The 14,532-nt window shown below is 37.6% G+C and overlaps 1 protein-coding gene across 2 annotated transcripts; it reads right to left on the reverse strand.

Moving 5' to 3' along the window:
• Window positions 1-164: 164 nt before the first annotated feature.
• On the reverse strand, window positions 165-12,562 carry gopc (golgi-associated PDZ and coiled-coil motif containing). Of its 2 annotated transcripts, XM_055044516.1 has the most exons (10): window positions 12,516-12,560; window positions 12,092-12,421; window positions 9,737-9,901; window positions 9,068-9,091; window positions 6,787-6,962; window positions 3,568-3,733; window positions 3,387-3,482; window positions 2,737-2,901; window positions 2,427-2,595; window positions 165-1,380 (listed from the first exon to the last, which is right to left on the reverse strand). In XM_055044516.1, the coding sequence occupies exons 2-10, from the start codon at window positions 12,350-12,352 to the stop codon at window positions 1,265-1,267; spliced, it is 1,338 nt and encodes a 445-aa protein (XP_054900491.1). In that variant the 5' UTR covers window positions 12,353-12,421; window positions 12,516-12,560; the 3' UTR covers window positions 165-1,264. The 2 variants fall into 2 exon arrangements, with proteins under 2 accessions (XP_054900491.1, XP_054900492.1); XM_055044517.1 differs by lacking the exon at window positions 9,068-9,091 and having other exon boundaries at window positions 12,092-12,562.
• Window positions 12,563-14,532: the final 1,970 nt, after the last annotated feature.

A 14,532-nucleotide genomic window follows, 5' to 3' on the forward strand; every position in this document is an offset into this window, starting at 1 on the left:
TTTAATATTTATTAAAGACCTTTGAATAACTTGAATACTTAAATTATTAAAGACCATTTAATCATTTAGATGTTTCTTAAATGATTAAAGAGCATCTTGAAGAATTAATGAACTAAGTCCAAAGAGGTTAAACTGACAAAACCATAATGAGGTTCAGGAAAGAGTTATGACAAATAAATGGTTTATTCAAGTTCAAAAACAAGCAGGTGGATAATAAACGATTCAGTTGAATACATTGAATGCAGAGGTGGAAGCCTGGAAAAACTGGTGCAGTCAAACCTCCCGGTCATACTGGGAGGTGTTCCCACATAACCAATGGTTTTAAAAAGAACGAGGAAATGCAACAGCTTTAAAGAGCACATACACCAAATATCAGTAAATAAACAGGATTGTCTATTCATAACAGAGATGGGTACAGTAGTCTCCTCTAAACATATTTAGAACATGTGATACTGTTGGCAATGACAACCCTGACCTACGCCTGTTCAACTACCAACTAAGTATGTCAGGACAAGGATCCATTCATTTTTATGGACTTTCAGGGATAGCAGTGCTTGAAAAAGGTATCATGCTGTTTTTGAAATTATCTGGTTAAAAACAAACCTCAAGAACAAAAAAAATCAAATCAAAAGTAACATCAGCAACCTGAAAAGGGTCAGTTGTTAGCCTAAGAGCTAAGGAAGGACAACGTGGGTCACCAAATAGCACATTGCATCTTAATCTTCTGATTACACAAATAGGAGTTTACACATTGAAACATAGCTATAGTCACTGTTAAAAAAGAAAAAAAACACAGACCCTGTCTAAAATATGACGCCTAAATGAGTTCATTGTGAAAGGTGTCCTACGTTTCTAACTCACTTATTTTTCTTTCAGAATCTTTTCCTGAAAAGACTTCCATATTTAAAAGACCAGATAATGAACCAACACACACCGTCTCACCAGGCAGAAGTTCTAAAGCATTTTATCAATAAAGAGATGAAATTATTCCACTTCAATGTCAACGTGCATATTCTCAGCATATTCCTGTCAGCTCCCATTGCTCAACACATTCTCAAATTTCCCCAGTCCTTTTTACATGGCATCAAACTTTCACATAAAATTCACTGAGATCAAGTGCCACAAGCCACGAACTGCACTTCATCTGGAGCAAAAGAGAAAAATGGAAAAATGGACAGTAAAAGTCGGTTTCCCCAAGTTTCTCAGATTATCACTGTTCTTGTTACAGTTCTTGTCCAAAAATCCCAGAGGTCAATTTGGTATTTTATGAAGAGTAATCAGTGTCGGATGGCTTTGATGGAGTTTCCTGTGGATTTTTCTGAGAGGGGATCCCAGGGTTCCCGTTCTCCGGTCCATTGTTCAGTGTCATCTTCTCCAGAGCTGCAGAATTGAGAAAAAAGATTCATGAAGAACTAAAAATACTTAATCTGACTGAATTAAAAATGTTACCTCCTCATAATTCAAAAATAATTCAATACTTTGGGACAAACATGCTGCTGTTTATTCTACAGACGACCTCTCTTCACAGAAAACCTGAAGACATGTCAAGGAACTGGCAGTTAAAGCTATGTCTCTCAACATGTGAATGAAACCAGCAGAAAAAAAAACATTGAGCTGAAATTTCAGGAAAAGGAATCTGAGCCTATATAAGCTCTGACCCAAAGCTATCTTTGTTTTGTGGAAGACGTGGAAGCAGCTGGTGAGAGCTCACACCTGGTTCAACAAGAAACGTCTCCTCTTCATCTATTACATTGTTGTCTGACTAAAGATTAATGTTAATTTCTTATTTTTTGTTAGCTGTATCAACGTAAATACTGATTCATATAATGTGTTGACCTTTTCTTCCTTAAGGGAACCGAGGTTTCATGTAATGCACTTTAATAATTCAGCTGGTTGAGATAATTGTGTTCCTCAATTTTTTTTCTAACAGATCAGTCATGATGGAGAGCATGTATTCTGTTAAAGTTTCTACTTTATTCATCCCATTTATATAAGGATGAATAAAGTATCCATTGACTTTCTACATGTGTGCTTTCAAAAGTAAAGACATTTTTACACTAAATTGGTTCAAAGATTACTAGTACATGTAAGAAAATTAAAGTTGCATTAACTATTTAAATTTGAATACTTTAACAGCTATTTGAATGTCTTGGCTCCATTTTCACAATCAGACACATTGGACTTTAGCATTTGATTAATTTATTTTCACTTCTATCAGGAAAACATTGGAACCTCGGCAGGACTTGTCACTGCTCCATGAACAGATTTCATGTGAATTATACAATGTCTCAGGAGGTTTTTAGTGTTTCCATTTCACACAAATCAGACTTGGGGGTTGGGGTGACGACTTCTTTTCTAATTTAGCCAAACACTGTCCTGAACTCACTTTTTCTTTACAGTGTATTTGAAAAAGAGATTTCTTTCACCCTGAAGTGATGCTGAGCTGTTGCCTGGCGGCGCTGTTGTGCTGTTGTCCTCCAGTTCATCCAAGTAGAGTCGGTATCGGTGGCCACTGTCATCTTCATACTCCACATTCTCATCATCACTGTCCACTTCTGGAGCCACGTATACAACCTCGAACTCAATTTGTCCTCGCTGCCACAAACACCCATAGTGAGCATATTAAGACAAATAAGCTGTTCATAAAGAAGTAACTATTTAACCCTTTGTGCCTTCTGGTCTTCTTTAAAGCAGCATCAATACAGTCAGAGAAATCCAGACTAACAGAGGTGCTACCTGCTGGGACAGAATGGTGACGGCTTCCTTGTGTTTTGCGTCTCGCAGGTTGATGCTGTTGACAGCCAGGATGGCGTCTCCAACATGCAGACCTCCACATCTGTCTGCAGGCTGGTTAGGATGGATCTCTGAAATCAGAATGGGAACGCCATGCTCCTTCCCACCCTGAAGAACAGACACATGACATCATGTCCTCACCAAACAATAAGGTATTTATTTTGGCATAAATTGAGTCACTTCAGATTCTTCTGTTTACAAGAAACGTTAAGCAACTCTATTCAGACATATCTCTTGTTCCAAACAGTTAGTGTAATAATTTTTTTTTTTTTTTCAGTTTTGTATGCATTGTTATGCTGACTTTTTTCTGAGGGCTGTCAGAGGAGATTGGGGTAAAAGTATCCCTTTGTCTTAGGTCATGTTAATATGTGTATAGTATCATAAATAAAGTTTTTTTTTAACTAGCCACAGTCATTGGTTGGAATCCCGGCCTGGTGAAAACCAGCTCCTTGTTCTTCAGATGTTGAGAAACGATTCCTTGCTGGAGGTGTGGACTGTGTTGAAGGTTTTTTATTTTACCCAAGTGATAAAGTTTGTAAAATTGGGCAAAATAGGAGTTTGTTCCTGCTTAAGGAAGAAAACGTTCTATTTACTGTGATGGAGATTCCTAGGCCTTCGTGATCCTCCTTCAGAAGCACCACCTTTCTAATGGGACCCACTCCCTGGGTTTTCTTCAGCATGTCAGGTTCCTGTTGTACAAAAAAATATTAACATTCAAATTTTTTATAGAAAGGACAAGTGCAAGCATTTCAGCCTGTGTGAGTTTAAACATACGTGTCCCACAGGAGAGGGAAGAGACTTCTTTGGGTCGCTGCGGCCTCGGCACGCACGGATGACTGTTTTATGGCGGTGGAGGTGAATCTCTGCCTCCAGCTGGTTCCACAGCTTGTCATGGGCCGGTCCTTTCATGTCACGACCAAGTAACTGGATCTGCTGCACCCTGCAAGAGTGATCATCATCATCTACTGTCATCTGTTAGGATATGCTTCTCAGCTGTAATTTTTAACTGGACAACTTCAGATTAATTTGGTGTTATATGAAAAGAGACGCATCAAATCTCAGTCATTGTACAAATTTCAGTTCGCACAATGATGCAAACGGACTGCTTGGATGTAACATTTAATAGGCTTCAACACTTCACTGTTACCAACTGATTGTTGTTTCACTGACCATCACATCGTTCCAAAACCTGCTGAGTCTCACCCTGATGACCTGACTACTAACAAACCACATTCATACTCAAATTAAATGAAAAAATACTAAAATTAATAAGATTAAGTTGTTGTTGATGGTGATGGCTGTAGGCAAGAAGTTGCAGTCTGTATTACAGTACGTCTGAAGAAGCCTCTGACTGAAGATGCTGTTTTCCCAAAACAGTCTCATAAAGAGGATGGTCTGGTTGGACAAAATGATGTTTTTATGAAGAATCCTTCGGTACATCATCATGTTCCACAGACATCCCCCGAATAGGACCAGAGCAGAACAAGAATAGAACAGAATCAGCCTTCTTCATTATGTTGTTGAGCCTTTTTAGGTTCTTATGCTTTTGTTGTTTTTTCTTTTGTAAAAGTCAATGAAAGTATCCAGCAGATTAACCTGAACCATGCAAAATGTTACCAGACCTAGAGCTGTAAGAACCAATCAGGAAAAACAGAAGACAGAGTTTTTACTAAAGAAGAATAAAACCCAGGATGAATGAAATTAAATGTATTATTATACTGTATGGTCAGCAAAAAGGCATAGTAAGATTAATTAAACTCTTGTGTAAAAAGTACATTTTTAAAATAAAATCCAACTACAACAAAACTATTTCTGTTTGATGAACATAAAAGAGAAATAAAATAACTTTATACAACACTGTTACAAACTGACTCTCACCCTTAAAAAAGGGTCAAAGGGTGAGATTATCCTGATGGACACATCTGAGGAACAGTAACATTACAACAACAAAAAAAAAGAATTGGTCTTTGTGTTCCATGATCAATATGCAGGTCAAAATGTTATTCTGATGAATTATTGACTTTAGCTGCGCTGTTGTCCTCCAGTTCATCCAAGTAGAGTCGGTATCGGTGGCCACTGTCATCTTCATACTCCACATTCTCATCATCACTGTCCACTTCTGGAGCCACGTATACAACCTCGAACTCAATTTGTCCTCGCTGCCACAAACACCCATAGTGAGCATATTAAGACAAATAATATGCTCAGGTTTTTTTTACGGTTCAGGTTTTTTTTGCTGCTCTGAAGAGCAGAAAAAAAAAAAAAAACGCTCAAAAGTGTGAGCCAGAAATGTTAAGACATCTGATGTGTCTCTTTCGGCTGAGATTACTGTAGAGGACTCGCTTTCCTACAGCTACAGCAGGATTACACAAATGATTTCTGCTGGGCCCTCAAACACATAACAACATGCCTTCAGACCTGTGGTGTAGGATTAACAGAGTGCTCCATCTTTGGCATTCCCGTTCTGTAGCTCTGACTCCCAGTCCAGGACACCAGTCAACCCACTCTGTTCACCGTTTATCATTTTATCATATGGAAATCAGTGATTGCACTTGACGTTTTTTTGTCTTCTGCCATTTTGACTCATGCAGTCAAATTAATCCTGTCCATCTATTTTTACTTGTCAATTTCTAAAATGATAATGGCATATTTAAAGAATTTAAGGAAGAGGGCGCTTCAGAGGGCACCACCTCACCACTCACAAATTAGTTAGAGGATGTTTCCGCCCAGTATTACACTGGTAGTGCAATAAATAAAATAACGTCAAATTAAATAAACAGGTAGATTTTGGTTTTGCTCTTTCGAGGACATTCTAGCTTCTTACTGCTCTTTGCAAATGGCTGAACTTTTTCCCAGGATAAATTCAGATAAAATGAGTTTTGTGCAGAAGTGCTTGTAGAAGGCCTGCACATGCTTCATCAGCATCACCCTCCCTCCATGACAGTAGAGGTCGCTGTCGCTGGCCATTACTCCTGCCAGCGACATGCTCCACTTAAAACACACAAAACAGAGACGCTCACATTTCTGAGAATGGAAAAAAACTTGTCAGCCTCTTTTCTGAGCCCTACCCAAAAAAACAAACTATTACCTGTCTGTTTGTATTTTCTTTATTCCATGCTCACATATGTTGATAACTGATTCTCAACCTGAAAATATGGCTTGCTGTTTCTGACTCTCCTTTGTGTGGTACATCTGATTGTTGGTTGGCTTTTTTTATGCATCATCAAAATTTTTATTTTTTGAGTGTTTAACGTAAACAGTGGTTTTGATCATCAAAAGAAGGGAACGTAATGATGGAAAATCTTATAATGTGCTCATCACTGCAGTTGAGGTTCTTAATGCTGGAGGCCATCTAAAACCTGAGCATTAAGAAGCTGCTCTTCAGTTAACTTGAAATGTTGCAATCCAGTTTATGTGACACCAGTGGAGTGTCTCACACTGGCGCTTTTTGAAACCAGGTATCAGAGAGCAAATGTAACACCTCTCAGGATGTGTGATGTACGCTGCAGGACAAAACACGCAAAACAGTCAATGTAAAACAGAGGATGATTGTTGATTTAGGTGGGATTAAATGAAGCCAAAACCAGATGTGTTCTGCAGTTCATTAGGCAACAGTCCTAATGACTGCAGCCTCATTATTTGGTACAGAGACTCCAAACTTTAAAAGACACGCCGACATATTTCCTGACCGTATCGACATTAAAGTCTAAGGGCTTCAAAGACAACATGGAAGTCACATTACTTAAAATTGAAGACTAATTCAAAATTGCAAGGACCCTTTTTTCTGTATTTACCTGTGTGTGCCATGCTTCAGCAGCAAAACATTTATGAAAAAACTACTAAAAATATAAAGAACATTTGTATTTGTAAGGAAGAAGAGCAGCAACAAATGATGTCCCATTCTTCAGTCAGAAAACTGTGTGTCTGTCCAACAAACATCGTCTCTGGAAATATCCATTACCATCTGTCCTAATAGAATTAAATTCTTCTTACCTGCCAGCCAGTTCCTTGTCCAAGTATTTAGCTGCTAGTCTGGCTCCGTACACCTCAGCCTGCAGAACTGCAATGTGTCTGCGAAGGGCCTCGTTTTCTTTCTTAAAAAGTCGGACTTCTGCTTCCAGTCTGGCCTCAGTTAATTTCTCCTTCTTGCTAGCTTCTAGTTCCTGTTCCTAGAATAAACACAGAACTTGTAAGTGGCATGAAGACAACAGGGACAGTAAATCTGTCAGTTTCTCATTTTAATTGTAGTTTTAGTTTAATGGGGAAGAGACTGAGTATCTCTTTTAGTTGAGTATCAACTAAAATTTCAGAAAAAAAATAATTCTGGAAGATCAGTCAGTTCTTGTGTTTATGATGTAAAGCACTTTGAAATGCCTTGCTGAAATGTGCTATACAAATAAAATTTGATTGATTGATTGATTGATAACCCATCTTCAGTGTTTTGGCTCAGAGAAGATATTCTTGGACATTTTTAGAGAACTTAACATATTTAAACAAGCTTTACTCAAAATTGTTCCCCCTGTGAAATTTTCTGATTTCAATAGAATGAAAAGTGGGCGTGGCCAGAGCTCTAACCTGACTCTGTGGTAAAATGCTCTCGAAATACACAATTTACCACTTGCACAACACTTTGTACTACCTCTGGAATTAGCTGTCTGTGCTTTGATAAAAGGGACTCTTGATGAATGATGCAATGCAAATTGATGAACTTTGACTTGCATACTTGAGGCACCAAACCCTAACTATACTTTTGTGAAAAAAAGTTCTGCTGAGCAACATGAATGTTATTTCTGCTGTCATGCAGTGTCTTGCTGAAACCTGGGTCTCCACATAGATCAGAGTACAGCAGGTTTCTAAAATCCAATATCTTCACACAACTGTAATCCCTTTAAGAACTGCATCCTTGTTGTCAAAGTCTCTGAACAATATTTCTGTTAAAACCAAAATTAAATATTTTCTTATTATTTCTAAATTTTAGAAAGCTTTTTTTTTGCACATCAAAATGCATGTTATTTTTGAGGTGCTGCAGTGGCACAGGCCTAAGTCCTCCAATAGATGTCACAAGATCAAGACCCAATAAAACCTTGAACAAATTCAGGTCATTTCACAGTATCATTCTGTTGATAAAACTTTGCTGCTGTGTGGAGTTTCTCTTTCTGCGTTTCTTACCAGGTGAATAATTTTTATTGAATTTTGGATGTGGAGTTTTTAAAAGTGCTCCATGTTGCTTCTTTTGCAACGGGTTTGATGGCACAAGCAAAGAGTTTGAACAAAGAACAAATAAGACTGGACTGTTTCTCTTAAATCTTTCTGTGCTCATCTTGTATACATTGAACCTTTCTTTTTTTTTTTTTTTTACTCAAAACATCTGTCATGTGCTTATCCCTAGATTGATTATGTGATTTGAGTTGGAGAAATTTTCTTTCTGCCCACTGGCATAAAAATATATTTTTATATTTCTTTCAGGAACTTTGGCTGATATTCTCCTCCACATGAAAATAAAATCACATAAAAACTGGACTTGCTAAGATTGAAGCTAGTACTTTTTCATTGCCGTACTCACACCAAAACAGGGTAAACAAAGTTAAAGATAAAAAACTGAAATTATGGAAAATAACTTTGTTATATACTATAAATTTATAGTTTATAGTCCCACTGTAAATTTGTCAACAAAGTTTAGCCCCTGGTGTTCAGGAATCCCCTTGTTTTTTCCAAAGATAGATTCTAACATTGTGTTTTCAGTTTTTTAAATGCATTAGGTGCTCATTTATATTTGAATAACTTATAGGCCAGAGTTTTATCTGAAAAAAGCACCATTAATCTTCCTTTTCTCCATCTTTTTGCTTTAACAACAGATCATATGTGGCACGAAAGTGAAGAATTCTCAAACTTCGATAGTTGTTTTATAGTAGTGGTTAAAACAGAAATCAATGAAGATGATGCACAAAAGATGCAAGAGACCTTCTAAAAGAAAGATAGAATTTCTATTTATGTCTAATTGTCAAGTGATATCTGACAGCTTGTTATAGGATGAAGCATAATTTCCACCTCAGACCAGTCCACAATTTCTATAAAATAAAATTACACACTGGGTCTATCAGGTCTGTCCATACCTGATAGACCCAGATCCATTAACTAAGAAAACCAAAACAACAGCCAGGCAGACCCATGTCAGGATGAAACATTGTAAACAGCGATCAGTCGCTAGTCTAACAATCACTTCAAATATCTCAAAGATTTTCCTTTGCAAAAGCATGTGCCAAATAAAACTCACCATCTCTTCGAAGGATGTTGCAAGCTTTAGAGCAAGAAAGAAGAAGAAAAGAAAGAAGGTGGAGGTTAGAGAATAGTCTGCAACATGAGCGGTAACACACAAGTGTGTTAGCAACAGCAGTAAAGGTTGAGAAACAACCACAGTTGCCAACTCAGCAACGCTGTTGCTATATTAGAGAGTCAAAGACACAAAATGACTTCAGAAAGTTCATTCATAATTCTAAACATATTTAGTGGTTTTGCACTTTTCAATATTCCTCTTTCCCATTTCAGTCTGAATCACATGAACAAATATGCAAATTAGGTGATGACATCATCTAGCGAGTTAAGGACAGCCACTACTTTTCTTTCTCAGGAGTTGGCAACAGTGGAAAGAGCAGCTTAGATAGAAAAGGGGAGACACTGCACTGGCTGTGCGCCAGCATGTCCATCATACCAGGAGTGGAAAGCCAAGTGTGCATGGAAGCTTACAGGACAGCCAGCAGTACAAAAGCTCTCTCTCTCTGCTGAACCACATTAGAATAAAGAACCAATACATGTAAGGAATTCTTATTGTTTTAATGAAAGCAACAGTCTTTTACCAATGACACATGATAATCAGTCTTTTCCTGACAGACTCCTCTTACATCCCTGACAGATGTACCAGATCCAGTCATTTTGTCCTACCTACCAGTCTGTCTTTGATGATGTCAGAGTCCTCCACTTGGCCCTGCTTGGCACTGAGCTGGAGCTGCAGAGAATGGAGCTGCAGTAGCAGATCGTGGACCTCCTTTTCCACAACTGCCCGCTCAGACTTAGCTTCAGTCAACTCAGAGCGCAGGTCAACTAGCTGGGCCTATATCAGACAATGTATGAATGAAGGAGTATAGATGTAGAAGAGAGAAGAGTGGAGGAAAGGTACAAAATGAAGATATGTCAGATAAAAAAAACTGGATTAGGGCAAAAAAATAAGTCAGAAAAAGATTTTGTTACAGGCAACTTTTATATTAAAAAACAGTATTTTGACATGCTCCTCTGTAGCCTGGCTAAGTCCCTACAGCCATCTGCTGAAATATAACACTCCTGGTCAGAAACACTCAGAGGCAGCGCTGACAGTCACTCTTATGCATACGCTGCTCACCTCGCTCTCTGCTATTCTACACCTGGTTCCCACATCGGAGCCTGTCAAGAATTTGTTGTTTTTCCACCATTAGCAGCACATTGAGGTAGATGCTGATAAATGTACAAATAAATTCCAGCCTGGTAAACTGTATGATTTTGAAAAAAAAAAATCAAAATATGTTCTAATGTGTGTTTAAGAATAGAAATATCTAATCCAGGGGAGCTCAATATGTCGACCGCGAAGGTTTTGAGTCGATATCGGCATCAGGTGACAAACTGAAGGCCTCCAGGACGCTGAGACCATCACTTCCTCTTCTGACAAGCTTATCAAAATATTCACCAAGATCCAAAACGTTTGTAGCTTAATTAAAGCGTAATAATAATAATTTAAAAAATCATTACTGAGAATTAATATTCTCAGTAATTATTGTTAAGGTGCGTTCCAGATCCATTAACAAATAAAAAGGCGACTCAAAGACCGATGAACGAGCAGAGCAGTTTAAAGGAGCTAATCAACCACTGCTGTGTTCATGAAAGGCTTATTAATAATCGATAACTAAATATCAAGCCTGGAAACCTGATATTGTAACGGACTGAATGTTTTTAATGTAATCTTAGCTCGGCTTATGTGGAGCAGATGGTTGCCACGGCAACGAGTATGCTTAAACGATAAAGTGAGACAAAGAGTAAAAAGGTGCGAGTGGTTTTGAGTTGATCAGCTGTTCGGGTTGTTTCACCTTTGTTTACCTTACCTGTGGTTCGTCACAGCCGCTGGAGTTTCTGAACGTTAAACGACAAACTTGGACTAATTACCTCGTTCGTTTGCAGTAAACGTCACATCAAATAGGACAAATATATTTGATTAAGTTTTAACAAACAATTGACTTCTACTACGATAATTATGTGAAATTAAATTAATTATATCCCAGATTCAAAAGATTTGCCTTTACCTCTGCAGAGCTCTTTGGTTCCTCCAATCAGTCTCTCATATTGACGTCATCAAACCAAATTTCAGGTCTAACATAACTGACTGACACCTGCTGACCTCAGGTTTGCAACCAGCTTCTGACTGAGAAACCAGTAACCTGCTCCCAGTGTCAGAATCTCACTGAGGAAGAAACTGCCTTAGGTTTTTCATATGTGTTTATCTTTTCTGATATAACTCATGTATTTTTGTATAGAAAATGAGTCAATAGGGTTTAATTTACAATTTTTATGTCTTCGTGTCATGAGGTGATCTCAGCCGGCTGGTGAGAGAAAAAGTATATCTTGGTCTCAAAAAGTTTGATTAAAACTTAATCAAATATATGGTCTAATCTGTCCATCTTTTTGCACTTCCAATTTAAAAAGGATGCTGAGGTTCAAATTCTAAAATATAATCTATCAGCTAATGGACTAGCATTCAACAAAAGGCAATAACAATTACTGAAGAACAAGTGGGAGAACTTTACTCCTTAAACCTTAAACAAAGCATAGAGGGAACAGCCACTATAAGATTATCTAAGACCGGTTAGATGGAAAATTAAGTCTTTATTGGTTTATCTCAGTCTATATTCTGATTATTCTCTTATACGTTAACAAAATTGTTATATTAGTCCAAATTTTAAACAGGGTTTAGAGTAATTTGCTCCTGGCTCTGGAAAAAGGCGGAACTTAGTCCAAGAAGATCTATTCTGTTGTCTGTGAAACACCATCTATCTTACGTCCTGATGACTACGCCTCGGTTGGAGACATGAGTCCACTGAAGAGGCCTGGTGTCGGAAGCTTTAGGTTCTTCACTGTGCCAACCACCAACCATTAATTCCAAGAAATCAGGAACAAGCCAGTCAGACGTGCTCTGTCTCCGTGAGAACTGCTCTCGCTCAGCTGTAAACACAATTTAATATTCACCGATTTAAAAACATGCCAAGATCTGTCAACTAACCTCTAATTTGTGGTTGAGCTGGAAAACCGTCTGAGTTTTGTGGCAGAGCTGAGCAAAACAAGAGCTCAGACTCGTCATTTTCTGTCTTCCTTCATAAGTTATATCCACTTGATCGGGGTCTATTTCTCCGAGCAATAGATCTACGTCCACAAAAGCCTTGTCAAATTCCTTCTCCAGCACCTCCAGCCATCGGAACATAGACATACTCGGGCCCAGGCCTGAGCTGTGGCCCGGCGGAGAGCTGCCAGTTGAGGCGGACATGGTCAGTCTGTCGGATAAGTTAGCTCAGCAGCTAACTTTGGTCAGCAGTCTCAGGAAACCCTGATAGGGCTGAAGATAAAAAAAAATATTAAAAATCCTTCAAACGTCTGGAGTACACCTCGTACTGCTATATATTTATAAGAAACCGGATTGAGAAATATACCGCGTAACCAGGAAGTCCACATTAAACTGACGATAACAAATTGACTACTCCGGACTTATTTTTTTAAAATAAATCTTTATTGAGCTGCAACACGTAGACAACAAAGAGATCCTTTTTTTCAGAACTTTATTTGTTGTTGAAAACAGAACAAGAAATTGATAAGATGAATAAAGGATTAAGGAAAAATGACACGCATAAACTATTCACTTTATTTAATATTAACTTTATTAAATAAAGTTAATAGTTCAGTGGAGTTGAGTCTCTTTTTTTTTCCTTTCAGTGACGAAAAACAGGCACAGTTCAGTCTTTGGCCCTCGCATTTCCACCCTCGTTCCGCCCTTGTGTACTTCAGCGAAGCGTACTTGGTTCATGTTGAAGGGTTTGAGTGCGAAGTGTGTCCCATGTTCTCCCCATCCGCCTTTCGCCCCTCCCATTTTGGGTGCCATTATGCAAAGCCCGGTGAATGAATTACCCATTACTCATTGCTGCATGTCACGTTTTTCGTTAAAAGGCGGATTTATGGAAATGTTTTGTTCTTTTTTCCAGTCTTTATAGAAAAAAAAAATAGCATGACAAGGAACACATTAGTAATAAAAAAGTTGATATGATTAAAAAAAAGAAGAAATAAAAAAAACATCACAAACTAACTGTGAGAAAAGTAAAACAAAATGTAACAAATGCAAGACAAATTAAAAATGTTAAATTAAAATATTAACATATTAGTATAAAAATTGGGCTTTTGCGATGTTGCAACGTTTAACTCTTAAATAAAATTATTTTACTTTAAAAATGGGGGTGGGGGAGTTTTAGAAAGCAGTATTTGTGAATAAAACTTAACAAGAGTATTATATATAACATAATTTAACTCTTAATCCCTTGTTACAAGAGCAGATTTTATTCTACTCTTGAAGCAGAATTCAAGAGCAGAATTATTAAAACTTAAAGATGGAATAGATTTCTTGTACAGTATCCACTTTTGAAAATCTTTCTAAAAACATTTTTGAAGTCACAATTGAAAAAGGTGTATTGTCTCAAAATCTCAGTCACAAAACATCTGAGTTTAGTGACTATCTAGTTTCTTTCAAAAAGTGCCTCGTCAATAGTGGGGTGGGGAGGGATGTTTTCGTTTCACTCTACTGAACATGTGATTACATGTTGAATTACCTTTACTGTATCATTTGTTTTGTTGTAGTTGTACTTTTTAGCAGCACAAATGCCTAAAGAGTGACCAGTTACAACACAAGGGCGTCCTGTCCCAATTCTTACATTTTTGCACGTTTGTAAACCTTCGCACTCAAACCCACTGACTTGACTTCATCCACTTCACAGAGGGGCGTAGGATGCGTACTGAGCTTTTACTCATCCCGTAAAATAGGAGCTATTTCTCCATTATTTTCAGTTAAAGTTTAGAGTGCAGATTATTTAGTTTATTTTTATTTGTTTGTTTTCTAGTTGATTTAGAATTAAAATGTTTATTTTGTTGTTTCTAAATAAGTTTTTTGGTTAGTTAATTAGTTAATTGATTTCAATTTGGGAAGTGGGTGTGTTGCACAGTATAAATATGTAGGGTGTAGATACTAAGTCTTTAGTCACGTGGGTGGTCTTATGGTTTTTTACCTGTCGTCTGTCATCAATCAGTCAGTCAGTCAGTTTTTATCTGTGAGAACAAATTCAGGAGTAAGGGCAGGGTTTCCCGAATCCTGTAACTTGTTTTTAGCTAAAAACTGAATAAAGAAAACAAAGAGCTGCATTTTGACTGTTTTGACCTTTTTGTTTTGGACTGCGTAAACCAGAACCCACGATGCACAGTATTGACTATTTGAGTTTATTTTATTTTGCTTTGATCACTTTTGAGATTTGAGAGTTTTTGTTTTTTTTTCGATTTTGGAATTAGTTTTGGACAAATGGTCAATATAATGGAGTCGTCCCATATTTGGCCGTTAAATGTGCGTCCCGTATCGAACCGATACATAACTGTCCGATAGCCATGTCTATAATAAACACATCAACACTAAGT

The sequence above is a fragment of the Poeciliopsis prolifica genome, unplaced genomic scaffold, assembly GCF_027474105.1.
Source record: "Poeciliopsis prolifica strain line A6 unplaced genomic scaffold, Auburn_PproV2 SCAFFOLD020, whole genome shotgun sequence".
Lineage (NCBI taxonomy): Eukaryota > Metazoa > Chordata > Actinopteri > Cyprinodontiformes > Poeciliidae > Poeciliopsis > Poeciliopsis prolifica.

Bases quoted from the DNA above. Each gene is read 5' to 3' on its own strand.
- gopc (XM_055044516.1), bottom strand. From the start codon at position 12,352: ATGTCCGCCTCAACTGGCAGCTCTCCGCCGGGCCACAGCTCAGGCCTG. The intron at 9,092-9,736 runs GTAGGTAGGACA...CTTGCTCTAAAG, and splicing joins ACATCATCAAAGACAGACTG to CTTGCAACATCCTTCGAAGA. The intron at 2,902-3,386 runs GTAAATAGAACG...TCTGTTCTTCAG, and splicing joins GCCTAGGAATCTCCATCACA to GGTGGGAAGGAGCATGGCGT.